At 40.7% G+C, this 27,404-nt stretch overlaps 1 protein-coding gene across 6 annotated transcripts; it reads left to right on the top strand.

Annotated features, from left to right (window-relative positions):
* Positions 1 to 825: 825 nt before the first annotated feature.
* bbx (BBX high mobility group box domain containing) lies at positions 826 to 27,404 on the top strand. 6 transcript variants are annotated; one of them, XM_080780586.1, is made up of 16 exons: positions 826 to 899; positions 3,026 to 3,107; positions 10,327 to 10,498; positions 10,940 to 11,197; positions 13,673 to 13,877; positions 14,160 to 14,227; positions 15,493 to 15,570; positions 16,778 to 16,858; positions 17,606 to 17,668; positions 17,757 to 18,579; positions 19,188 to 19,317; positions 19,580 to 19,731; positions 21,032 to 21,124; positions 22,169 to 22,369; positions 22,743 to 22,935; positions 24,017 to 27,404. In XM_080780586.1, the coding sequence occupies exons 3-16, from the start codon at positions 10,340 to 10,342 to the stop codon at positions 24,093 to 24,095; spliced, it is 2,583 nt and encodes an 860-aa protein (XP_080636712.1). In that variant the 5' UTR covers positions 826 to 899; positions 3,026 to 3,107; positions 10,327 to 10,339; the 3' UTR covers positions 24,096 to 27,404. The 6 variants fall into 6 exon arrangements, with proteins under 6 accessions (XP_080636712.1, XP_080636714.1, XP_080636715.1 ...); XM_080780588.1 differs by having other exon boundaries at positions 856 to 913; XM_080780589.1 differs by lacking the exon at positions 826 to 899 and adding an exon at positions 1,409 to 1,591 and having other exon boundaries at positions 10,943 to 11,197.

Here is a 27,404-nt window from a genome sequence, read left to right as displayed (position 1 = left end):
AGACATGAGTATGGTCTGTGCAACTTGTTGAGCTACTTGTTGAGCTACTACTATACAGTAGTATACTGTATGAAGATCCTGGGGCTTGATTTGACTGTTAATGTTTTGCAGTTTTGTAAGGTGAGTTGACTTCTCCATTCATGATTATCTGTACTGACATAAATATGTATTTCCCCATACTTTATATTGCATTTCAAATGCAAATTATTTTGTTGACTACTATTGCTTTGTTCTGCCTGGTTTTGTAGCTGCTGCTGAGCTCCAACATCCATCATTAGCCTGCATTTCTAGGCCAAGCTCAAGATCAGTTGTTTGTTTCTGTAAAAGTTAAATGGCTATTTGTATTGCAATTGTTTGAAGCACGCAAATATTACAATGCAATTGTATCTGCGGCCTCTTGTCTATGTCATTGAGCTGAAGTGCATTGTTATAATAACTGGGCGAATGTTAGTCTGTTGACATGATATGACATTGTTCAGAGTCAGACAGCATTGTTATTTGTTACCTTTTATAATATGGTGATGTATTGTAAACTCGTGTTGCTGCATTTCACTTGTTCCTCTCCACCTGGCTTGTAGCCTATACAGACCTTACAGTGTGGCATAATGAACAGTGGCATACAGACAGTATACAGTAGGCTTGGGCTACACGTCCTGAACATTATTATGAAGACGTTACATTAATCTCGCTGTCTCAGAACAATACTCAATTGTAATACCACCTCTGAATGGTGGATTTTCTCTGTCCCTCAAGCGGGCGTCCAATCACGTCCCGCCTTACATGATAAGGGTATTTTCACTATGTACAGTATGTTGCAAAAACTGTTGTGATCATTTAAGTCTAAAGGGGTCCGGGTCTATCACAGCCTGAGGTCCGGCTTGAGCACCACGCTTGCTAAGGTGGGTTGTTGCGGGTGAGTGCTGGAACAGCGGTTCTATTTTCTAAACATTGTACTCCCGATTCATCAGTAGCAGCACAACACCCAGGAAGCTATAGCAAGTATCACTCAACTGCAAACTGACTGTGTGACTAACCTTCCAGTGGCATGTAATCGCTTTTATAACGAGGTGGCCCACACATTTGCAGTGACCTTTGCCTAAGTCGATCTTGCAAAAGATCAACTTTTGCGAGTGGCTCGGGGTCAGATCGTGAATGATGTTAACATGGCTGAGGCCAGTGCAATGCGTGTGGGTCTGTCTGTCTCTCTGTGAACATCAGCCAGACTGGAACACTTTGCGAACGGGGGGGAGGGTAAGATGGATAAGATGCGAAATGTGTAGTTCGACGAGGAAAGCGAAAGTGTTTCCACGTAATGTCACTGAAAACTTGTGTAATTCCACTTAAATCCGCGCATAAATTATGTGAGGTGTGTGTGTGTGTGTGTGCGTGTGCGCGGGGGGGGGTCGCGGTCGCATGCGTTGTCGATTCGCCGACGATCACATTCATCCGGCCGGGGCGAAGTGTGTTCTTCCAGGCAGGCAGGCAGTCAGTCAGTGCTGCTGAACTGTTATGTGTCAATAAGTTAAAACAAGCTGGACGCTGGTTGAGGATGAGAGGGCCCTGCTGCCACTTGGGCTGATGTACATTAGAGGTAGGTATGCCGAGGATCATTGAGACGCCTTCATGACAGAGAACCTGTAGTTCTGCAATCTTTCATTCAATCCGAGTCGCGACCTCTCAGTCAGATCACTCTGAAAATGGTATTATTATCGCTTGCTTTTGGACATGATGTCCTCCCACCCCGTGCATTTGCTGGTCTCAACCCGTAATTATTTTCCCACATCGAGATCGCATTCACAACTTGTGGCCATAACTTGCCCTCTCCTCGGATGTTGTTAAATTTCTAATTCACAGTCGCGGTGGAATCGGCGTGTAAATACGCGATATAAAGCAACTGTTTCTGTACGTGAGGTGGTATGATCCCCCCCTTAACCCCCCCCCCCACCATCCGCATCAAACGCACGGCTACAATGTATCCAAACCTAATAGTTGTGTATCGATCGGTTGCATAAACAATCACTTTGTTTTTGCAGGCGTCTGTTTGGCTACGGTGTTTGTCAGCGGCTAAATGGGTCGTGGGATTTGAAACCATTGCATGTTAATGCTGTGACACGTCCAGCAGCAGTGAGGGCTATACGTAAAGTGCTAGCAGGCTAAGTAGCTACTTTTATTCCTAGTAAACTGGTAGGACATGGAGCCAGTGTTCGGCAAACGTAGCTGGACGGATGCGTGTGGCCGGTTAGAAAATCCCCAGTTTAATTAATGAACTTGGCTTTTATCACGTTCGGGAGACATTCGACCATATTGCATCGGAGGGGGAGAGTTGGACAGACAGAGTGAAATCTCCCCTACTGTTACTGCACTTCGTTTTCTCTCTCTCTCCAAAGCAAGATGGACTCTCATTCGCCTGTCTGTCTTGTCAGACCCCAGAGATCGACGTTTTTCTCGCTCGGAAATGATAATGCGAGCTCGCCACACGCACGACAGGAGCACTAGGTAGGCGAACGACACTGTATGTCAGCGAACCCCCCCAAAAGAATGCGTTGTTATTGCACCCGAAACCCCCAATAGAGTCACTCAAGACTTCACTCTGGAGTGTGAGTGTGTGACTGTCCAATCGGGCATCAGCACTTTTACCTGAAAACAACTAAACCTCTGCGCAGCGAGCATTGACTACCGCAACTGTGCGTTTTTTAATGTACCGAGCGAGAGACGGAGCTTTGCATTGTGTTACATTTGCCGGATGATCGCGGGGCTTTGGCCTGGATGCTTTGGTTTTGACTGGAAGGGTGGATTGACTACGCGACTGAAATGGTCAGTGACAAGCAAAATGTCCCACCATAGTTTCTCGCTTAGGTCTCTGTGAGTGAGTGTGCTAATGCGGTTTCGCACTCAAATATGAAGTTGCTTTGGTCATTTAGCTGCCGACCACACGAGAGTCCGTGTTTTTGTTTTGCCATGATTGTTGCAGCATACTTAATGATCATTTAACACTTGATGAGACTAACGACTTGTATTTTTATAGGGCATCTTCATTGCATGACAAAGACTGAGTGGCAGCTTCCATCTTCATCACCCCATACAGCATTTCCATAGTTTGTTTTAAAGTAAGTATCCCCGGTTTCCCGTTCAGTATTATGGTTCTCAAACTTTTGAATTTCAAGGATCCCCATAACTCTGTGTACAAATGGAACCCATTTAATTCCATTTGTACACTCCGAGACTGCAGCAAAGGTCCATTTGGAACCCAGAGGGTCCCTGGACCCCACTTTAAGAACCACTGATTAATAACTCTTAAAGTCTGTTTTCATACATCAGTCTGATTTGGTCTCTGGAATAGGCTATGTAACCACAACAGTGTTGGTGTCTGAATCATTTGATTCAATTGGGTTGTTTGGTATTTCTACAGTGGATGCATACCAACAGAGACAAAAATAATACAAAATATATACCCTACCTATATTAACATATAATATTCGGACACACTATTTAGCATTATTAATTGTTGTAAATCAAGGTCAATATAATATAATGTAACGTTGCCATTTTGTCTTTAATACAATACAATATGTCTGGACATCTGTGCCACAAAGAGCACACAAATAAAGTCTGCATCAAGATGAGTTGAGGCAAAGTTGAACGATTCAACTTGCATTCAACTTGATTCAAGTTATTTCCTTGATTAAGTTATATTGACATTGTAGGCATTTAGCAGACCCACTTAGAATGACAATGCAACAGCAGAATGGATTAAAAGACGTGCTTGAGAATATAAGTCGGTTCCTGTCCCTAGTATTTGATGCATTTGTCCTTGTTACATTATTTAAGAGACATAATACTTACTGGTACAAAATCTATTTCAGTGTTTATTATCAGAATGACATATACCATTTTTATAGTCTACTATGTGCTTCTAGTGACATCAAGTATGTAGTAGGTTTTAATTAACAATTAATAAGAAAGTCATAAAACGGTTACCATTCAACACTTCCAGTGTGCCGCGAGGTATAATCTCTCTCTAGAAATGTTTATATTCCAAGCGAGATGATTGGTTAAGTTAGAAATGATGACAGAACATTGCCGTTTTATCAAAACCATGGAGAGCAGGCACCTAGGCCGGTAATCCAGCCTGACACCGTGTCGCGGGTTCGAGTCCCGAGCCCGTCGGCCTTTGCTGCATGTCCATCTCTCTCCCCCTTTCCTGTCCAAAAATTACTGTACCCTATCGATAAAGGCAAAAGCCAAAAAAAACAAAACATGGAGAGCGCCGTAGATTTTGAGTAAAGAGACAGTTCAGTTGGGCCGTAAACAAGGAAGTGAACGGCATGCGCAAAACATGTTTTGCATGGTCATTACTTACAGGTTTAGCAGATAAGATAAAATAGTCATGAACAAACCAACATTGCAGTTGGCAGAAAGTAGTAAATAGATGAATGAGTTATTAATGAAATTATAGTCACTAAGTGCGTTTCCATCAAGCGCATTCAGGCTTTTGCGCATAAACTTCTGAATGGAAACGACTCAAAATGCGAATAAGTCTTCATTTTTCGCAAAAACACTTTTGCACTTGAAGGGGATGGATGCTGCTATATAAATATTTGAAGTTTTTCAGGAAACTTGGGTCAGGATTTAGAGGCGTTTTTAGAATCAGCCTCAGGCCTAAATGGGTTAAAAAAAGAAATGCGCTAATGGGGTATGGAAACATTTTAGAAAAAGGTTTCCAATTAGAAAGCATTAAACTCTCATTATATTGCTTTTGAACAGTTGGAAAAGAAAAACCTCAATGGGGAGTCAGTGGAGTGAACGGAGGGTGGGTGGCCACTGGCCAGGGAGGGTGTGATGTGGATACATTTACGCACTCATTCTGGATCCTCAAAGCGCTGTTTTTGAAGTTTCACTGTCTGCAGGCTCTTGCTGTGAGTGTGTTGATGATGGAAGTTAGATCGGTGAATATATTTCTCCAAAACAACTCGGAACGGACGAGGGGAGGTTAGTAGTCAACAACAGAAGCAACACGGAAAAATGTAAATTCACGGTCATCGCGTTCAATCACAAAAGTCGGGAGGGGTCCCTGTGCTTGAAAACGAAACCTATTACTTACCAGCCCCTGTCAAGTTGACACGCCTATTTATTTAACAGGCAGCATGATTTGAAGACTGCCTCTGGACAGCATAGAGGACTTGTAGCCCAATCGCCAACCAGGCTGTGTATAATATATTTGATGTAAAGTCAAATAATATGCTTTAGTGGCAAAATAATGCCACCTACTGCTTATTTTATGAACTTATTTCATATCTCGATGAATCGCATTTCATCAGTTCTTATTTTCGCAAAAGGTTGATGAAACCGCACCTCTATAGTCAATGTCAGTCATTGTTTTTACATCTGGACTTATTCCTCCTTACTACCTAAGTCAACTGAAGAGCCTTGCTTGACATACAGTAAACAGTTAAGTCTGTTAATTGAACTCTGAGAGTTAAAAATGGACACACACATTTAGCCCAAGTTAAATTTGATTTTGCTGTGTATTTCTGTTGTTGATTTCCGTTTGATGCCGTAAGTTATTTATTTCCAATGAAAATCATCATTGCAGCGTCACAAGGAACACTACAACTCCCTATAGCCACTCCAAACATCACCATGAAATCCAATATAATTTAGCAATGAAGGACAGTAAAAATAAATCACAAATTCCCAGCCGCCAGACCACACAAACGTTACAGTGCATCGATGTATCTCTCACGTTCCCAAAGGCACAAAAAGATTAAAGAAGCCATCACCTATCACTTGGATAAAGATTTGGCTCCAATCAACACCATTCAAAATGAGGGCTTTAAAACAATGGTTCTCAACCTTTTCTGGGTCAGGGGCCAGGACCCAGTTGAAAATGTCAAAGCGTTTGTGGCCAACCCATCTGGGTGGGCCAAGATTCGGGGACCCACTTGCAATACCCTCATGGCCCACCAGTGGTCCCCAGTCAGAATAAGTGGTTTAAAAAACACGATGAAGGCGCTAGAGAAGTGCTTGTATTAAATTAATTGTCCAAAAATAACTGGGTTTATTTTCAATTATTATATTTTAATGTACAGCAGCACTTTGATTAACTGTTCTAGAGGAAAAAATACATAACTTTAATCAAGCACTTTGATAATATCATAACAGTCCCTGTCTAAACAGGGACTGTTTTTATTGACAAAATAAGAATTGTGTGAGAATCGTGATCTCAATTCTTAGGTCGTGATTCACATTTGAGCAAGAATGGTGCAGTCCTAGTGTACTTGTAGCTGTGCTGTGACAGCTATCGGTTCCTAACTTAATATAACCCATCCGACTCCTATCATGTAGGTCTTTGTTTTAGACATCATGCAGACACCCCTGCCACAGTTCAATGATCTTTTCTTTCAGCTCCACAATGCATTGTGGCATTTTTCTTTTTCTTATTAACCACTTAATCTCTCTGTCTGTACTACTATACTCTACTCACCATAATAGGGATGCTGGAGTTTGGAGTGATAATAAGGAAACATATGTTTGTTTGTTGTTGTTTTCTTTTACCGGGAGAGGCTCTGATTGACATCTTGACCCACTACTTTCACTAGAGCCACAGAGCCAACCAAACACGCTGATCATACTTCAAATCTGATTTAGTTTTCCCATATGATCTTAAAATGTTTTGCCTGGGATGGCAAAATGGAGCTAAATGCAGTTCTCAATACATATCCTGCAGTCTGAGCTCAGCTTTAGAAAGTACATAAGTTATTCATGAGTCCATGCACTTGTAGCAACCAGTAACCAATCAACAGCGGGTTCTAACCCAATGGTTTGCAGTTTGGAATATGCCACTATGACCGCATGAACGCTAGGGCCTTGCGTCTCTTGCGTACCAACATTCAGTAATGATAGCAGATCTACAAGCTCACAACCACCGCAATGTGATACAAATATTTAATGTAGAGCGGAAATGGAAAGGCCCAAGTATAGACCCCTGGGGGACAGTATAGGGTTTAACAGCAATTTAAGTGAAACACAATGTGGCGTGTTGTTTGCTTGTAGATCTGCTATTTTCACTATTTTTCAAATAGGTTTCTCACATTGCATTTCACAGTTGCATGTATCAGACTTTTCCATGGCTGAGGACCACCTGTATAGAGGTTATTAAGATCCACTGGAATGAGGAAGACATCAGCATGTGATGAAACGTCAATTAATCAAGTGTTGATCAAATGGATGCTGATTAGCCTACTTACTCATAGTCATCATCACTGGGTTCCTTTTTGATCAGTAATGCTACATCATGGGGAAATCTCATCACTATTCTCATTGATGGCCTTATGTGATACAGTGATGGTGTTCGCCACGTAAAGCCTATATCAGTTTTTCTCAAACCTTTTAATTGCAAGGACCCCTAATATGGTATGCATTAGCCCACAGACCCCCATAATTGTGGGAATATGCAAATTCGTAACCGTCCGATGATTTAGCTGGTAAGCCCTTTGAACCCCCCAAGGACCCCTGGCGGACCCTGGACCGCACTTTTGAGAACCGCTGCCCTATATTAATTTCAAGAGGTCAGCGTACGGGTCTATCCCTGGACCCCTCTCCTTTTGGTCCCTCTACACCAAATATCTTCGCCGCAAAATAGCTGATCTACAAGCTCACTTGCAATGTGATGTTGTGAGCTTGTAGATCCAAGAAGAGGTGCGCTAGGGTTCAATTGGTAAAAAAAACATCAGTGTGTTATCTTGTATCTAGGTTGCATGTAGGTAGGGTTTGTTTATTTTCAGTGTTAAGTAAAATCCAAAATGATCATAGCATATAGTGCAGTTGATATTTTATTGGATCCATCTCATTGTTCTTTCACTTGTGTGGTATACCTGCATCACAGTATAGGGGAAGTTGCGCAATGAAAGTATTGGCTTTGTGAATGACTAGATATCAAAGTCCTTAGTAAGTAAATCAGCAAAAAGAGTCAGTTTGATGTTGCACATGGCTCCTTAAATAGCTGGGATTCTCCAAGGCCATTTTTCTGTTGAGTTAAGTGAGAAAATTAGCATTGTAAATAAGAACTGATGAAATCATGGTCAGTAGGGGGTTCATTTGGGCTCTCTTAACATCCCATGGTCTTGTTCTATCAAAGTACATAAAGACGCAATCAGTAATTCTGTCTAAAGGGAAGGTAATTGACCCCGATCACACTTTGGTTATAACAAAAACATTATGCTGCTATATACTGTACATGCATGGCAACAAGAACCCCAAAAGGGGTTCCCGTCCGGAAGAGTCAAAACACCAAAAAGGGTTACTGTCCTGGACAACGGGAACGTGATGAATATACGAATATACAATCTGGAAATGTGTTGTGAATATTTCACACTAAACTATTAACTTGCTGATTCCTCAATCAGTTTTTACATTATATAGGCGTGACACAATTCTTAAATTCTAAAACTGAAATAAGTATACCATTCCTGTATCATGACCTGGAATTAGTTTGTACTTACAGTATGCATTGCAGCAGTGTTATCCCAAACATACGGTTGTGGAGAGTAAATCTTGCTTTTGTTTTAGTTTTTACCTTTCTCATACAAAAAGCCTTCAGAACATGGACGGTTAAATCCCCTTTTCATTCAGAATAAAAGTTCAATCCTATTTAAAGTTGTCATGTAAACACATGTCAACTTACAAATATCAAAAGATGTTCTGAAATATTTTCCTAGCAATGCAGTGTGAGCTTGTAGGAAGAGAGATTTTCAGAGAAGCCAAAACTTTAAAAAAAGATAAAAAATACGTAACGGCATCGGCGGTTAATGCCATTTCGTACACGTTTCCGTTGTCTCCTATAGCCGTGTTATGCATCTTTGAAACATCTCACCAACACTCAAGCGGTGCCGCGGCTCTCCGTGAACGGAGGATATGTACATCTGCATCCCATGGAGGGTTTAATAACCGATCAGGGACCCTAGGGTAGCGACGTCCAAACTTCAGAAAAGCTAATCGAGGGTTCCCGAAAGGAGCTAGGTCCTGTTCTGGGATAGACACCAAATTTCTCTTTTGTGACTTTGATTTGTATTTATTTATTAGAAGTAGCAGATTTACAAACCCAAACAAGCTTATTGATTGCTACTTTAGCCACACAACCCCATATACTGTATGATGAAGTATACGGAGCTTACGCGTTAAGAAACGACAACTATATAGAGCATTGAATTTAATGTCTTTAAACTTAATGCAATTACCTTTTTCAGTATTTTTCCCCCCACTATTTGTATTTGAGCATTTTATTTTATTTTGATAGCTGCCATGGGAACTGCCAGACTGTTCGCTAGCTCGTGATATCGACAATTACCTTTTTCAGTATTTTTCCCCCCACTATTTGTATTTGAGCATTTTATTTTATTTTGATAGCTGCCATGGGAACTGCCAGACTGTTCGCTAGCTCGTGATATCGATTGTTTCAAACTACCAAATTAGTTGCAAATTAACCTTCTGGGGTGAAATGGAACATTCATTCAGTCAGAGACTGTAGCAGAACTAATGTACCGGTATATGCATGCTCCCACCTTTTAACTTGAATATTGTCCATGCTCTGAACCCTTTCCTTCTCATATAAACACATTTTAAATGAGAAAATGTAGTGTGTAGTCAAGCCTGACACTCGCACTTTTTAGGCTACCGTGTATATATATATATATATATATATGGTATATATATATGGTGGTATATATCCACCATTCCTTTCACTCTTCTTTTTATTCCTCCATTCTGCCTGCATTGTGACCACCCACCGGCAAAGCACACTTGAATTAGCAATTCGAAGATTTGAGCCAAATCTAAAGCGCATTACAAATAAAATGTATTATTACTATAATTATTAATGGTAACGGGAGGGAATGTATTAACTTGTTTTTTAACAGGGTTGCCTACTTTAGCATGTCCTTCTCGTTCATATCTTTGCCATTTTAAAGTGCTGCCGTCATATTGCTAAATATATATGCTAAATATGTGCAGAGGAAAGACCTGATTGTCTTCTATGCCTGGTATTCACTCTCAACATGGATTAAAGTCAAATCAGAATTAATGGGGTGAAGATAGATTATCTTATAATATAATATAGCTGGTTGTGGTTACACCGTAGCTTGAAGCTCATGATGCTTAGTTCTCATTGTCTCCAATCAATCAATCAATCAATCAGAGAAACATTGGTAATGATATTAACCGTATCGTTGTGAATCATGTCAAATCCTACACTGAGTGGTAGTACCATGAAGCTGTACATTATGTCAAATTCTTTATTGATGAGTTTTCTGTATGCCTGTTTGTGTGCAGGCGTGGTAGTACCATGAAGGGTGGAGGAAGGGGTAAGGAGACACCTGCTGTGGGGGAGATTAGTGGCAAGCGCCCCAAGCGGAAGTGTCTTCAGTGGCACCCACTTCTCTCCAAAAAGGCCCTGGACTTTTCAGAGGAGGAAGAAGAGGAAGATGAAGAGGAATTGGACAAGGTAATAATGAAGTTTGTATTGTATGACTGCTAGTTTTCTTGATTTGGCCCACTGACCCTTCTATCAAAGGGTGATATAGGAATTTTCATCATGGAAGAGTTACATTAGCAGTGCATACATGTATCCAAGTTTATTGGAGATGGGTAAGACTAAAGAGCTTATTAGTTGTTAGGCTTACATAATCGCCTAATCGCAATTATTTGCGATAAACTTTCCATGTTGGATTTAAAAAAATAAAGGAAATGGCAGATCTACAAGCTTGAGCTTGTAGATCCACAGATTTCCACTATTCATATAAAGTATTAAGTTATTAAATCATCTAAGTTATGTGTCACATCTGCCCTGTGCACCTTTTGTTTACTAAGCCTTAATCGCAATTATTGACGGTTAATCGTCAAGTAAAATGTCACAATTGTAACGGGCCTATGCATTGTGTGTTAGCAGCCAGAGCTGTGCAGCCAGGGCCAGGGCCCAGCGGTCCAGTGTGGAGTCCAGACAGAGGAAGTAGAGGAGGACGCGTCTGAACAGCGCGCTCGCCGACCCATGAATGCGTTCCTCCTCTTTTGTAAACGCCACCGCTCGCTGGTGCGGCAGGAGCACCCGCGCCTAGACAACCGCGGGGCCACCAAGATACTGGCCGACTGGTGGGCTGTCCTGGACCCCAAGGAGAAGCAGAAGTACACTGACATGGCCAAGGAGGTGAGCGTGGTCTTTTTCATGTTTGCATTCAATAGATGTTGAATTTTGGTACTGTTTATTAAGTACCAAGCCCAGAAATGGACATGGACAAAACTAATTCTTAAACGAGGGTTAGCCCCATTTACGTCTCGCCCCCCAATAGCAGGGTGATTTCACATATCGAACATAAAAGTGGGATGGCAATACGTTGTAATAAATAAGAGTAGACAAACGCACAAAGCCACACAATGGAGCGGTTAGCTCCGCTCAACAAAAAGCGATTAGGCTAAACTTTGATTGGTCCTCACCCACAGACAGGGGTGCATTAACCCTCCGTTGTACCCTGTGCTACAACCCGCCGCTAGGAGACAAAAATGAGAATTTGATAGATGATCTTGTGGTACAGCAAAATCTGTGACCCATCCTGTGATGCCAGAGGGTGCCAAATAAGATTGGTATAGCTGCATAAATAAAGCTAGTTTATTATATTATAAGTATAACATGCAATGCCCGGGCTACAGTATGGCTCCCATGTGTATCTGATTTCCTGGCCTATGATGTCAGTTACTGGATCTATGATGTATTTAGGTCTCCATATTTGGGCAAGGTTTCAGCAGGATGAAAGTATAAGGTGGTCAACCTTCTTTATATATAAAAAAAAATAGTATCTCTAGTTGAGGCCAACTAGTTGAGGCCAGGGCGGTATACTTTACCACCAATTGATGGGTTTGCAAGTTTGGCACAGCAGTAGAATCAGTACGATTCCACTGATTCGCTGAGGACTACAATGGTTGGCCTAATGATAAGGGACAACCAGCCACAAGAACACTGGCATTTATTGCACTTTATTTTACCAACTCACTCTTCGGCGCGTCGAATCCAGTCAATGTGGTTCTCTAAATAAAGGGGAAGAGGGACATCATATCTGTTTGCCGGTTAGATATGACTGTCGTTCATCAAACTTGTTCAATGTCAGTGGGATATTGCTGACAGACACACTCATTGTTACGATTTAGTAGATTCACAATACTGGCGACATTTTGGTAACACCTGCACGGAACCCAGAGTAAATACTGTGCTGTGCAATTATTGTGCAATTATATAGTGTTCCTGCCAGTATACTGTTCTTCAAATTGTGGGCCCTTGTGGGAATTTTTGTGGGCCAACAAATTCTAGAACCATACTGAAATGCAGTGGTGGTGTAGTCTATGTGATAATAAGGTTCAAGGTTGCAGTACTTTAATTGTCCTTTGGGGTAATGTATCTTTGACAAATGTGCAGGCATATGCCATATAACTACTAGGTTTTACAAAGTGCCCACTACAAAATTACTAAGTGATACATAATTCCAACACAATATTAATGTTAAATTGTGGCACGCAGTGGGACCTTGTGCAAACACCCGCTCAGATATCCCCATCTCTCGTGCCGTCATTCAACATGAATGTCACTTGTGTGCATTTCAGTGTTATTTGTTATCTATGCTGGCCGGGTGGTGCTTGTTAATGGTTGTATTTGGTTGACATGGCACCATGTATTTTTGTATTTGGCAATTGTTTTGTGTTGCATTTCATGTTGTTGGATGTAGGCCGACATGTATGTATGTATGCATTCTGTGGTTGGAATTGATGGATCCGTAGCTTTGCATTTCCAATATCTTTGTTCCAAGCACATCTGTTTGTTTCATTTTATTGATAATCATATTGACTGACCATTGCAATTAGTGTATAATACATGTCTTCTACACAAAGGGTTGACCTACTTAACCTGGTGTATATGTTAAAGGGACACTTCACCCTTTTTGCAAAAAAATATATGTTAATGACGTTTAGAAGCTTTAGAACACTTTCCTGGGGGTCTTTATGTATGTAATATGTGGTTTTAGATATTTTAGATTGTAGCAGTGAGCACAGTGTCTCTGATGTCATGGACACTGGTCTCACTACCTTCCTGGACTACAATTCCCATAATTGTTTGGTGCACTGCTCCTCCTTGTGGATAGGGGGGAGAGCTGTCTTACTGAGACAACACGTAGTCCAGGAAGGAAGTGAGCCCAGTGTCCATGACATCAGAGACAACAGGCTCACTGCTACAATCTAAAATATCTAAAACCCCATATTACACACATAAAGACCCCCAGGAAAGTGTTCTAAAGCTTCTAAACGTCATTAACATATATTTCTTTGCAAAAAGGGTGAAGTGTCCCTTTAACAGTTTATGTTAGAACATTTCTTCTCAAAGTTGGGTCTGAGGACCCCCATGGGTCCTTGAGGGGGTTCCATAGGGTCTCTACCAAACTTAGTTAATATATCATCAAAATCAGTTTAACCACTTAACCATATACAATCGCTAAGATATTTAGCCAATGCATATAAGCTGCTCAATACATTATGATATTAACTACAATGTTATGTTCTACCACAGAAAGTACAGGCTTACCTGTCTGTCATCTTTTTTTTTCTTTTAACCATATCTCTTCACCTTCTCTTATTTTAGTACAAAGATGCGTTTATGAAGGCAAACCCCGGCTACAAGTGGTGCCCCACCACCAACAAACCAGTCAAGAGCCCATCGTGTCAGCCAGTCAGCAACCCACGCAAAAAAGTTTGGTCTTTCTCTTCCAACTCTGCCAAGGACTCTGTCACTGCCAAAAAAATGCCCAAGACGGATGGCATGCCACAGCTCAATTTCGCTATGGCAGGTGTGTGAAAACAAAACACATTGTCGTGGTCAGGTGGAAACCTTGTATTGTTTAGATTTTTTAAAGTAAAATTAGCTTACAACGCACTGCGATGTGACAGGTTGTGAGCTTGTAGATCTGCTATTTTCACTACCTTTGTGCAACACTTGTATGATGAAGTAGGGCATTAAGAAAAAAACGTTTCTTCCCGACCGCAACGATGTCTTGAATGATGATTAGTGATATATATGCAATATGAGTACACATCTGGTTTCAACATGCTTATTGTGGTTTTCTCATCAGATCCAACCAAGATGGGAGGCCTGAGCATGCTGCTTCTGGCAGGGGAACATGCCCTCACCACCAGAGAGGTAGGTCACAACACCCTGCCTTGGCTAAGCTCCAAAGGGGCAGAGCCCCTTGTTGGAATAGTTTTTAAGAATTCTTATTCGTTTTATATTTATATTATGAATATTCTTCATGGGTGTCTATAAAACCCAAAGTACTGATTGGTCGACTTTATGAAACGTATTCACCTCGCCCTATGACTTTTCCTCTAGTGCCACCAGCAGACTAAACCTTTCTTATAGTTCTCTTTTAGGCCTTTTTCTCTGCCGTTATTAGACCGATGTGTAGAGCAGTAGCGTTTCAAGGAATTACATTTTGGGCAGGCAAGATGTGCTGTCGTCGTCCCCGTGAAGACCTGGTCCCGGTTCTTCTGCGTGTGTGTATAGTCAACACGCGCAGAGATGACCGATCAGAATCACACACACACACTCGCGCGTACACAACAGAGTTTTGGTATGAATATAATATAATGATTAGGCCTGCATCGCTTTGCCTAAAACACTGAATTATGAAAAGAACGCAGTTGGAAAAAGCCTGCCGCTGGCTCCCATTTGTTGAAGAGACATCTTCAAATTATATTATTATACTTAAATTATCGCTTTGGCTAAAACGCTGAATCCCGCAGATAAAGTAGGCTATAACAGCAGGCATTAATAAATCCAGACATTAATATAGTCTACCGCATATGTACAATGATATAGCCTAGATTTAACAAACAAGCTTGATTTACATTTGTAAATGGGTCAATACAAAAAATGCTACGAGGATAAAACCAGAAAAGCACTGAGGCTTCTTTACATCAGGTAAAAAGTAAAACGAAAACGTGACAACCGTAGAAGAACTGGGAGGCGGAGGCGCTGGGGGTGCGCTGCCCGGAGCAGTGTGTTAACCAGGTCTTTGCGTCCCCATCCCCCCCCACCCCCCGCACAATCGGAAGCACTAAAGGTTTTCAAAGAGATATACCTGCCAGACGAGTAGGCTACAAAGGCATGCATTTGCATTCAAATGGGTGATCTATGGTCGAGCTCTACGTAACGGCCAGTCCGCTGCCCACTAATAGTTCTCAGGTCTGGTGTTTGTCCTCTCTTTTTTTTCTCAGTGTATGGATTTTGGGCAGTCAAAAATTGATTCGGACAGGCGATACGCCTGTCCAAATCAAGGCGTATACGCCACTGGTCCTAGAGAGACGGGAAGCAGAGGCCAGGGGAGTGTCATGATAGGCTATTTCAGTGATTCTCTCCACCTTGATGTAGCCTAACTAACTGTTTCTTGTGTGTCCTGTTGTCAGATCCCCTCCAGTGCTGCTAAACCCAGTCTACCTGAAGTGTACAGTGTGGGAAAGCCCTTTGCAGGCGTTAAGAAAGAGGTGTGTTTTCAGATTACATTTCTTTTGCTTAAGCTCTCATATAGTTTGTATTATTATTTCAAGGACTCCAGCTTGGTATTAAGCCACGGACCCCCATAACTCTGGACGGTGTACAAATGGCTGCCCTATGGGAACGCACCTAATAGGATGCACAAACATGCGCCTTCAAAATAACAGTGATTTAGATTACACCGTTTTCACAATAATAAAGGTGTTGACATAATGTCATATATTATGTTTTAATCATTACAAATACATTTATTTTATATGTAAATAGTAATAGTGTCATACATAGTAATAAATAGTATTGTCTGTGACATAAATCTATTACTTCACACACCACTGCTATTTATTACTAAGTACATTTACTACTAAGTACTGTACTTAAGTAAATGTTTGAAGTATTCTTTACTCTACTGGAGCATTTTATATACTTTTACTTCTACTCCACTACATCAAAATAAAATAAAGCAAATATTATACTTTTACGCCAATACAATTTACTTACTTACTTGTTACTTTGTTGATTTTGATTATTATTACAAAACATACATTAACCACTTCAGCCCTATATACATTTCGGCCATTTGACAATAGCCGATCTTCAAGCTCACAATGCAGTGAGCTTGTAGATCTGCTATTTATTTTCAAAAGATTTGTATACATTTGAAAACTGGTGAAATGGGACATTCTGCATAATGAGTACTTTCTACTTTTGGTACTTCTAAGTACATTTTTGTACTTTTAACTCAAGTACATTTTTAATTCTGGACTTTTACTTTTAACTACATTGCAGTATTGTACTTTTACCCAAGTAAAAACACGTGAGTAAGTTCTCCACCACTGGTAAATAGTTGTAGTTTGCATGGGCTGGGAGGGGGATCTGTACCCTTTGCTAAGCCATCTTTAAGTCAGACCTTCAAACATCTCGGTATGTTTTAAGAGTTTATAATTGGCTTTTGTAAATGGGGTGAAATTAATACTATGCAAAAGCATAGCCTCAAGTGCATTGATGAAAAGGTTACAGCGTATATAGGTTTTAATTGAATGTGGTTGTGTTGTGTCATGTTATGCTGCATCTGCACTTGCTTATTGGAACATTTGGTAACAAGAGGAAGTCCTGTCCGCCATTATTGTGATTGACAGGGTATTTGGTTGATTATAGCTGAATTCATTGGCTAATAATAATTCCCATTTCTATCTATAGAGAACATCTGAAACCATACAGAAAAGAGGACCTGACATCGCTAAAAGCACAGTCAAGGCGTCACTTTCCCCACCGACAGAGGTATGATTATTATAAGTTACGTTTCAGATCCTGCACTGAATTTCATCATGTAGTTGTTTAACCCATTCTGCTGCTATATAAATATTAGATTTTGACCGCTTCAACCATTCTTTTACACTTTGGCTATTAGAAAATGGCATATGCCCGTATACCAGCTCATAGCGTGTCACTTTGTGCCACGCTACGGGCTTCTAGATCTGCTATTTTAACATGTTATACTTTTAAGTACCTTTTTGTTGGTATTATGACAACTCACTTCAAGGTGAAGAAAAACAAAAATCCATGATATTTTTTGTTTTGTTATAAATACTAATGTTATATTATCAATAAAATCATAATGCTTTGCGATATTATCTGGGGACCCAATTGCAATATCTCCATGGCCAACAGGTTGCTGACTTAGAATGTATTTCTTTTATGTCACAAGTTCAAGAGTTGCTTTCCAGGGGACTGGCCGTAAGTGACTAACGTTATTCAGTTTAGCCTTATAGCCCACATGAGTGCAATCTTAAAGCAGAGATGGCTATTCTGAATACGATAATCTACCCACATGTACAGAAAATGTCCTGTGTTGCTCTCAAAGACCAACTAATTTAAAGTTTTCAATTAATCTACGGTATATATTAATGTAACGTTGGGTTGAGTTGGCAGTAAATGTCCATTAATACAAATTGAAACTGAAATTCACGCATTTACCGTAACAGTTCTACTGTACTCTACTCGAATTGAATACATGTGTCTTCACAGTCTACATCTACGGCACCAGAGGGAAAGCAATGCCCGCAATCTGCTCTCTTCCAGCTTGCTGAGGTAAATCTAGAGTCAACACATATCCAGTAGAGTTTGAATCCATACCTTCAGATGCCATGAATAATAGTTGATTTATTTTTGTTGTTAGATGTGCTTGGCGTCGGAGGCCTGCAAGATGGAGACCACAGCCTCCCAGCCACAGGACACCACGTCTCCGTCCTCTGTCCAAGACGAAACAAGCGCGGAGGTCAAGGAAGAGGAGGAGACAGGAGACCATCCCTTGACCCCTCAAACGTCACCCCCATTGCCCTCCATCTCCTCTTCCTCTTCTACCTCGGCCGACGTTGTTCCTGCGGAACCCGGCAGCCAAAATGCACGTGTCAAAAAGAAGAGCAAGAAGAAGGAGTCAAACGCCCTCGATGGGAGCCCTTCAGCTAAGAAGAAAGGCGGTCATGTGGAGTCGGACCTGGACAGCATCTTTTGCACGATTGAGGCGGTGGCCAAAGGGGTGTGGAATGAGGCGGAGCAGAAACCCAAGAAGAGGACTCCAGTCAGTGCCGGCGCTGGGAGCTCCTCCAGCTCGCCCAAAAAGAAGAGCAAGCCCAAAGCCAAGACCCCTCCGAAGGAGAGCGAGGAAGAGATGGAGGTGGACCGCGGGCACAGCGAGCGGCTTGACTTTGCCGAGGTGGAGATGAAGGAGGAGACTATGCCCGTCTTCCCAGAGAAAGACGTGGACGAAGCAGAGACTAAAAGCACAGAAGCCCAGGGCAGCGCGGAGGAGCATGACGCCCCCTCCAGTCCTCTGCAGCACGACAAACTTGACGAGGAAGAGAAGGAGCGGGTGAAGGACGAACAGGTCGATGCAGAGGCCCGTGGTTCCAGGAAGTCAGAGAGAAGCTGCAAAGGGGCCTTGTACAAGACCCTGGTCTCTGAAGGAATGCTGACATCTCTCAGAGCCAACATAGACCGAGGTACCACATACCTAGAGTTAACCGCATAAACCCTCGCGTCACTGTTCTGGAGCAAATATTCTGAAATTATTTTTTGCAGATCTACAAGCTCACAATGTGTCTTGTAGATTATCTACTTTCAGTGAAGAGATTTGGTGTAGAGGTAAAAAAGAAATAGAAGGAGGGAACCAAGTATAGAGCAGCAACTAAGTACCGTAGATGGTAGGTTTTAATGGTTAAAGGCAAATCAGTGAAACAACGTGTGAGCTTGGTTTGCTATAATGCATAACGGGTCCTTTTGGTTCCATTTGTAGTACACTCGGAGTTAAATTAACATTGATTTTACAATATAAATAAAAAGGCTCTCGGAGATAGAAATGCCATTAAATGGGGGGTCCGTAGATTAATGCATGTCAAACTGGTGGTCCTTGAAATCATAGGGTTGAGAATCACTGCCAGAGCCGTAACAATCTTCTCTTATGGGGGTCCCTGGCATATCTCTTCAAATGGGGGTCCGCGGGCCAATAGGTGTGAATTTGGGGGTCCTTGACATGAAAACGTTTGGGAACCACTGCTATAATGAATGTAATTATCAGTGATCTACAAGGTTATTGTTCTACACCTTCTAGGTAAAAGAGGCGCTTTCCGTGGATCTGATGATGGAAACTGGACTGATGACAACTGGGCTGTTTCTCAGGTGGGGCCGAGTAACCCCAAGAAACTGAAAAAGTCCAAGTCCAAAGATGAGTCTACGCAGGGGTCAGTATTTTGTCTTATTATTTTTGCATTTGTCACTACAGTTCTATAAATCTGTTTTGGCATTTCGGACTTTCTGACATCCCAGCTTCAACTAGGGGTTGAAGCGAGGACGTTTTGAATAATTATGTAAAATGTAATTTTCTATCATGTAGTGATATTTAAAACTCAACCGTTAGACTTTTCTTTTTTTATAATTCCATTGCACTTTCATTTCATTATGTGCAAATAAATGTAGCCCTTAACTTGGAACGCCAATTTTCAGCCTTGGAAAACTGGAGGAAGAGTTTGAGAAGAAGTTCAACAGTCTGCCTCAGTACAGTCCGATGACGTTTGATAAGAAAAACTCTGCTGTTGCAAAGAAGAAGAAACCGGACGTCTCCGCAACACAAGAGGAAGCGCCCAAATCTGGCAAAGGTAAGAACCACAAGAACCGTTGTTTTTTGGACAAAGTTAAAGTTACAATCTGGGACTTATTACTTATTACCTTACACTGGTATTTTAGGGCGTGGCCAAATACACCATTACTTTGCCGGGTCAAACAACACAGCTATCACTATTAGGATTGTGTGACGGAACATATTCATTGTTAAATTTCATGGTTTGTTTTGTCCTGACTTTTGTTTAAGTATTGTTGAGCAGGGAACCTCAACAACCACAATCGTATGAAAAATAGGGATGAAAGTTCAAAAGCGATTTAATGATTTTCTCACAAGTAGCCAGCTGCTAAATGGAAGTAAATAAAAATTATGTGTGGAGAAATGGGGGCGGTTAAACAGTTTGTTGGGATAGTTTGCAATAAAACGTGTGCACGTCTTTACAACCTAGGTATGTACAGTATACAGTATGACCAACATCATTCTCAAATTTCAAACAACCCAATGGCGGTTGGTAATCAATAGCAGCGCAATAGCATCTGCAAACAATGACATATTTCAAGATAATAAGTACATTTAAGTACTACTAGGACTCTTATCAGGTAACTGAACTGATGGCCATGCTTGAGGATTATTAGTCCACACATTGGTTTGGTGACTGTCTTTTTGGACATTCTTTAAAGTGTCCATTTTGGCTTAAAGGGTGCGCCCGATGCAGGCACACTTGGCTGAATCCTGCAAATGTAGTTGGTTGACATAAAATAGGCATATAACCTAACATATCCAAGAAAGAAGCAGCTGTTTTTTCTATGATTTTGCACCAAGTTGACCCTACAAGATCATGCCGGAAGATTGATACACTGTCAGAAGAATAGTATTTGATACAAAACAACTAGTACATCTGCAATTCTTGAAGGTGGTCTTCCTACTCTCAGTCTCCACTTGGACTGGACCCTTAACCCTTATCCCTAAACTTATTTGTCATTTTTAACTATTTTTAAAACATTTGAAAATGGTGCAACTAGGCAATCTACATCGACACATTGTGAGCTGCTATTTGAACTATTTTTAAATGTTTTAAAATAGTAAGAAATGGCAAAAAGGTTTAGGTAAATGGGGTAAGGGGTGGTGCAAGATATAGCTGTATACTGTATATTTAGTTTGGAATTATTCCTATCATCCCATATGTTGCCTGCTCTACTCATTAAATGTAGTGTTGCATTTTTCATAACTTGTGTTATTCAGAACATTCTTTGTTTGTTAAATCTAAGGCACTTTGACGTCATAACACGGCACACCCATGCTCTTTTTTTTCCTTTGTTTATTTTTTGTCATATCAGGGTCATCATCTCCATCTCAGAAAAAGACATCATTCCACAAGATTGTTAGGAAGCATAAAGTCAAAAAGGAGAAACCAAGTGCTGTGGATAAAGGTGAACTAGAACATTGATGTGGTGATTGTATTTTAGTATGCAACTGTACGGATTTTGTGAGGATGTGAATGCATTCAAGACGATGAATAATGTGCTTTCAAGTGCCACTAACTGATTGTAATGTTCTCTTTATTCCATTATTTAAAGTGTATTTTTTCAAATGCTTTCTAAAAGATTTAACACAAAAACAAAGAAGACCATTTCCATCAAGTTGAAATGAGTGTGTAAATGAGTTCTTACTTTTTGCCTAACCTCATTGTGTACTTTCACAAACTGCACCGATGACATTATTGATATACAGTAAATAATAGCGTATGTAATTTCTTAATTAAGACCTAGATCTATTCATCTTTGTGCATTCAGTGGTTTTGTTTTGCATAATTAATGTATAACTGCATGAACACAGAATTTTGCCACTGAGGGCATTTTGAATAGCTTATTGTGCCATTGATGTGCATTGCCATGTGAAGTATGAACATCTGAGGAAAGGAAGGGAAGTTTGCACACTAGCTCCCATTAAAACATTTATTAAATAGTTTGTTTCAAACAACATTTCGACCACTGTGGGTCTTCATCGGGTCTGATACATTACATGAAGTAGGCGTGTTCTATACAGTACAACAAACGAGGAACGTCAATCAGTGGCAGCTGTAGTAATTAACTAAACGTCACACCCACCTGATGTATAGACCCAGGCTGAGTATGAAAGTGCCATGCTGAGAGCCTATAGATCTAGGGAAAATAAACGATTGCAGTAGACCCGACTGTCAATGAAAGAGAATAATTGTCCTATTAAAGGGGAATGCAGGGTGAGGTGGTTATATGGCCAACAGTATAGCTCACATGCAATACATTACCATTTAAAGCTAAATGTACACATAAAGATTAAAAGTAACTCCTCAATAAGAAATGCCTAGATATGAGTTAATGACCAGTTGCAGTGAAAGAAAAGTGCAGCAAATGCAATACAAACAAAATAATAGAGGGCAAAATAAATGACATAATGCAGAGCATTAACAATTGTGATGAACCTTTTCTCCATAGTTGCGGTGCAGAGTGATTCCACCATGCCAGATTCTGCTTCCAAAGCCAAATCATGTGCCCCCATAATTGCCACAATGTGCCCAGATGCCCAGGTTACCACTAGTATAGAGATGCTAGTGGGCAGCCAGAAGCGAAAGGCGAGGAAGAGCAAGATCACCCATCTGGTGCGCACAGCTGACGGCAGTGTGTCCCCAGTGGAGGGTGAGTAAACATGTTTTTGTATGTATGTAGTTGGTTAGTTAATTAGTTGGTGTGTTTATTTGATAATTAACCCACAAACCCATACATTGCAAATAATCCACAACTGATCCAACATGATGATGTATCCTCATTCAAATAATCTATGGACATTTCTGGATATCAGAAATTCAACATCCTTTCATTGAAAATGGCTCCTACGTTCTCAGAGAAAGAGAGAGGCTAAAGAATAAAGGCCTATTATTAAATGTTTCATACGTTCTCAGAGAAAGAGAGAGGCTAAAGAATAAAGGCCTTTTATTAAATGTCTCATACGTTCTCAGAGAAAGAGAGAGGCTAAAGAATAAAGGCCTTTTATTTATTGATTCCTTTACAGAAGACAAAATTAGGGACCTGAACCAGGAACAGGATGAGAAGCCATTACCCCAAAATAATTTATGCAAAGAAAAGGGGTGCCATAGTTCCCCCAGACCAGAGGAGGCAGACAGAAGCACTGTACCACAAGAGTTGCCTGCTTTCTTCAGCTTGGCTGCACTGGCTGAGGTTGCAGCCATGGAAAACGTTCACAGGTAGGTTGTCTCCTAAGTGTCAGTGTACAATGTGCATTGAAAATCCTATTCCTAGTTTTCTACATTATCCATTATTAACCACATATACTTTGTTGATCAGAGTCTCCAAGGGGTCTACACTTGGTTCCGCCATGTGAGCTTGTAGATGTGAATGTTTGCCTATTATGTGTATGCCCAGAATAGGGTTAGGGTTGGTGTGGTTAAAGATTTAACTTCTACTGGCAGTCTGGCACAGGCCCACTAGGCCCAAGAAAAAATGCTACTTGATTTTCTTTTCTTTCTTCTTTTCAAATAAGCCTCATGGTGGTGCTATGACAGGCCGATTCATGTGCTTACCTATAAACTGCACCGCTTTGTGTAAAACTTTGTATGTGTACTCCCTAGAGGCAAGGGACAAACCTTTGCCCTGCATTTTTCGCAGAAGGGTGAAAGGCTTTGTGTGGTTCCACTCAAAGTGACTACTGGGTTGGCTTTCTGGATGCATGGACCAACCCCTATATGTATGTCGGAAGCAGTTGAGGACTGATTTCACCCCGAGCACATTTTTCACATCTGACTTTTATAGTGCCACCAGGAGGCCGACTTATGCTCATTACTCCTTCAGATTTTATCAAATTTTCACACAAATCGGTACACATGATCTCTATAGTCCTGTGATCAAGACATTTCGTTAGATTTTTCTTATTCCATCCTGATTTACATCTAACGTTTATACTCCCACAACTTTTGTTGGTACACATTATCTCTATAGTCAAGTGATCAAGACTGATCAGTCCGATTTTTATTCAGCTATAGTGTAAATTTTAGTCTTACATTCACTGATAATGAATGGAGAATTTACGACATATCTGCAGACGAGCAAATTTTTCGTCCTACACAAATGGATGATGTACGATGATAAGAGCGCCCCTCACTTCACACGGGTGTGCTTTTTCATATTCCATCCTGATAGGCGAATTCCAAACATTGCTGGCCCACAATAACCTACGTGACCTGGCAGAGACCTTTGCTCCGAGGAGCACTTTTTCTCGTTCAACACTGTTTCCCCAATCTGGTGTCTTCTCCTTCCATGTCGTTTCAGAGGCCAGCGGGGCTTGGCTGAGAGTCAGAAGAAGGACCTAGCCCAGACTCCAGTCCTCATATCCTGCGCTGACCAGTGAAACGCTGCTCCGCTATGTCATGAGAAGCTAAAAACATGGACGCTAGCACCCAAGCTTCATGTTCTTTGATGTCCTAGCCCTTTGCTGATAGGGCGACTGAACAGGAATCTTTGGACAGACTTAACCTCCCCCTGTGGTGAATTAGCTTGAGCTCTGGTCCGTGGGGGAGAGAGGTCCTCCTTCCACTGCCCGCCCCCCCGCCATCTCAGTGTTCTCTTATAGCCTTCCTTTGTAGGAGGAGGGTGCCTTTCTGATTTCCTCTCTTCCCTTTAGATGCTCCAACAGTACGACTAGTGGAACCAAGCTGTCCCCCAGTGCATGGCTTCCCTTATAGAGATGGTCGTCATGGGTTTTCATGTACACTTTATTTCTTTCTCCCCCCCCCCAGTTAGAGGCCATTTTATAGGTCAGGTCTTGCAAAACAAATTGAATTTTAACAAATTCACATCATTTGTTTTCTACAAAAGCACAGCTTTTGGTCATCTTTTTTTTTTACCTCGGCTCACACACCTGCTGAAAGATTTCCCTCCACCTCCTCTAGAATACCTCTATGTTTGGATGGCTTTTGTGACTCCCTTCTGCTCCTTCCAGCTTTGACCCAAACAGAACTAACCAGGGTAAATTATCATGACAGACAGGCTTCCATCACCTACAACCTGCTTGGTGTTTCTGTGAAGTACATCTTCTGGGTGTACACATACTATGAAGGAATAATGGTCAAGTACTTGATATGTACCTTGACGTTCCTCTTATGTTAGGAAGTGCTACTGTATAAAATGTAATGTGGTAACTACATTGTAATCCGTATATAGGATGTTTAAGAGTAGACCTTTAAAACCCCTCACATTTGCACCGCAGGTGACCATAGCTGAGGGAATCTTTTCAGTTTTTTTCTTTCGTTATTTCTTCGTAGTTGATTTACAATCTCTGTTTTATCAGGTGGTAGGTCCACGTTAAAACCGTTTATTTTAGTAGAGTTGTATGAAAAAATGATGGTTTGCTATAGCCTTAACCCTCCCACCTAAACCTTCATACTACCACAAAGCCTGTAGCTCACTTTTGCTTAAAGCCGAAATCCAGGATTTCCCCAATATCTCTGGTCTTCCCCCATAGCAAGAAATACTTTTTCAGATTCTCTCTACAAACAAGGTATATCGGCCATTGGCACTCATGTGCCGTCAACTCGGCAGAAAACTGTTCCCATCCTTGTAAAAATGGCATCCTCGGACCAGGTAATTTTACTTTAAATGTTTGTATGTTTTGTCATGAAATTAGGCAATAACATCGGTTATGGTGTTGTAAATATTGTGACTTCACAGTAAAAGTAGCCTAATGTGCGTGCTGCTATTGCCACTTCTTGTGTTCAGCTATAAGTTCCTTGCTTTTGTCTTATCCGGTCAAAGATTTCAATATCGGTATACAGTATATACTATATGGAGTATCTCCAACCATGGTAAAGATGCCAATTGGCAATATGTAACCTTTTCCATGGTCCAAATGGATTAAATAGCTATTTATTAATGGAGACAAATCCCAGATTGGAGCATTGACGCCATCAAACAACAATACTTTAACTATTCCTGAACATTTTTTTAATGCTGAAATGCAGTTTGTCAATACTTGATATTGCAGTTTGAGTAGCATTTAGAAAGGCTGTTTCAATGAGTGCTATCTCTTTCCTTATTTGTTTGTTCTTAACACGAACTGCACTAATTTGTAGCTTGCATATAGAGGCGTTTAGTTGAATAATGATGCCTAATTATGCCTCTTCACTTATTTAGCCATTCTGAAGCCTATCAGACTCTGTAAGCATCTCCACTTGTTTGGGCCACAGACTTTGACTTAAAATATATCATGCAAATGTTAAATTCAGTTTTATTAGTTGGAGGTCATACATTAATATGTGAAGTAGCGATATTTTAAAGAAAAATAATCTTGTTATTTGCAATTTTGAATCAAGAGCATTTTTTTGTAAGCTGGTTATCTCACAAGCCGAAGCCTGCGATAAGAGGCCACCCACAGACAGACTGAATAGGACTAGTAGTGAGTGGTGACAGGTATTAAGTGCCCCTTAACGTTTTTCTATTAGCCTTTGGGATTTCATTGACAAGTAAGTGTCCACTCATTGGCAATCACAATTCAATAGTTTGCTGATTTAGATGCAAAGGCATCCCTTTTATTTTGTCATACGTTCAGAGTCATTCCGTTTTCCAATTCTCTCTTGTTTGTACTTCTGTTTACAGAACAGTAGTTCTGACTGAGGAAAAGGACATGCGTGTCCATGAAGCTACGTTTGTTGTTTTCCCATGGGTTGGAATTAGTTTGTATAGCTGTAGCGGGCTAGCTCAAACCTTGAGTGACTGCTTTGTATCACAGGTTAGTTTGTGTTGAGAGTCCCAGCCACAATTTGCTTTTCCATGGAAGTTATCATCATGCTACAACTATCCTTTTGTTGCTTTGTGTAACACAGCCTGATCAACCAATCAGTCATGTTGTAGGTTTTGTTTGTCTTTTTTGTTTTTAAGGTTTCATGTTTGATTCCTCTTCTCTTATCAGTTATGTTCTTAGCATTACTGATAATCTTCTTTTTTTTTTCTTTCTTTCTTTTTTTACTAGGTAGGATTTCCTCTTTCTTGTTAACTTAAATGGTTATTTTCCTGAGGTCAAGTTTACTGGATTAAGACTGTTGTCTAATAGAACAAGCTCATACAAAAATGAATGCATCTATGCTTAACTGTTAAGCAAATAGGCACTGAGATAAAATGCACCGCTTCTAGTTAAGCATTGTCACTTCACCTTTAAAGGTGTGTGTTTGATTGTGACTGCATCGTGATATCAGAGTTATGTGTTGGGTGGGTTATTCCTGACTCAAAACAGACAGAAGCAAAACGAGTAAAACAAAAGGGTCAGAGACACCCTTTTCCTCTTGAATAGTTGTATTTAGCCTAAGCCAAGGCATTGTTACATGGTTTAAAAATATATTCTGCTAATTTAGTATTGCACAACATGCATTGATGCAGTAATTAAGTGAATTGGACCTTAAATGCTAACAAATTTATCTACAAACCAGTGTTTCCCAATAATTTAAGGAAACACATTATGCTTTAAGATAATCCTAATAGTTCATATATTTTTCAAATATGAGACTAAGTTACATTAAGGATAACTTCATCCAAGCAGTAAACTGTATTGTTCTTCCACTGTTGGACACCGATGTGATTCTTTGCAGAGACAAAGAAATTGTCTTCCCCAAAAAGATAAATATATTTGCTTATAGCAAGTGAGTTTATTGACAGTTGCCAAAGAAAA

This window comes from Protomyctophum bolini (genome assembly GCF_963924005.1).
Source record: "Protomyctophum bolini genome assembly, chromosome: 13".
NCBI classification, from domain to species: Eukaryota; Metazoa; Chordata; class Actinopteri; order Myctophiformes; family Myctophidae; genus Protomyctophum; species Protomyctophum bolini.
Note: the sequence above shows the minus strand (reverse complement) of the source record. Positions and strands in the feature narration are given on the sequence as shown.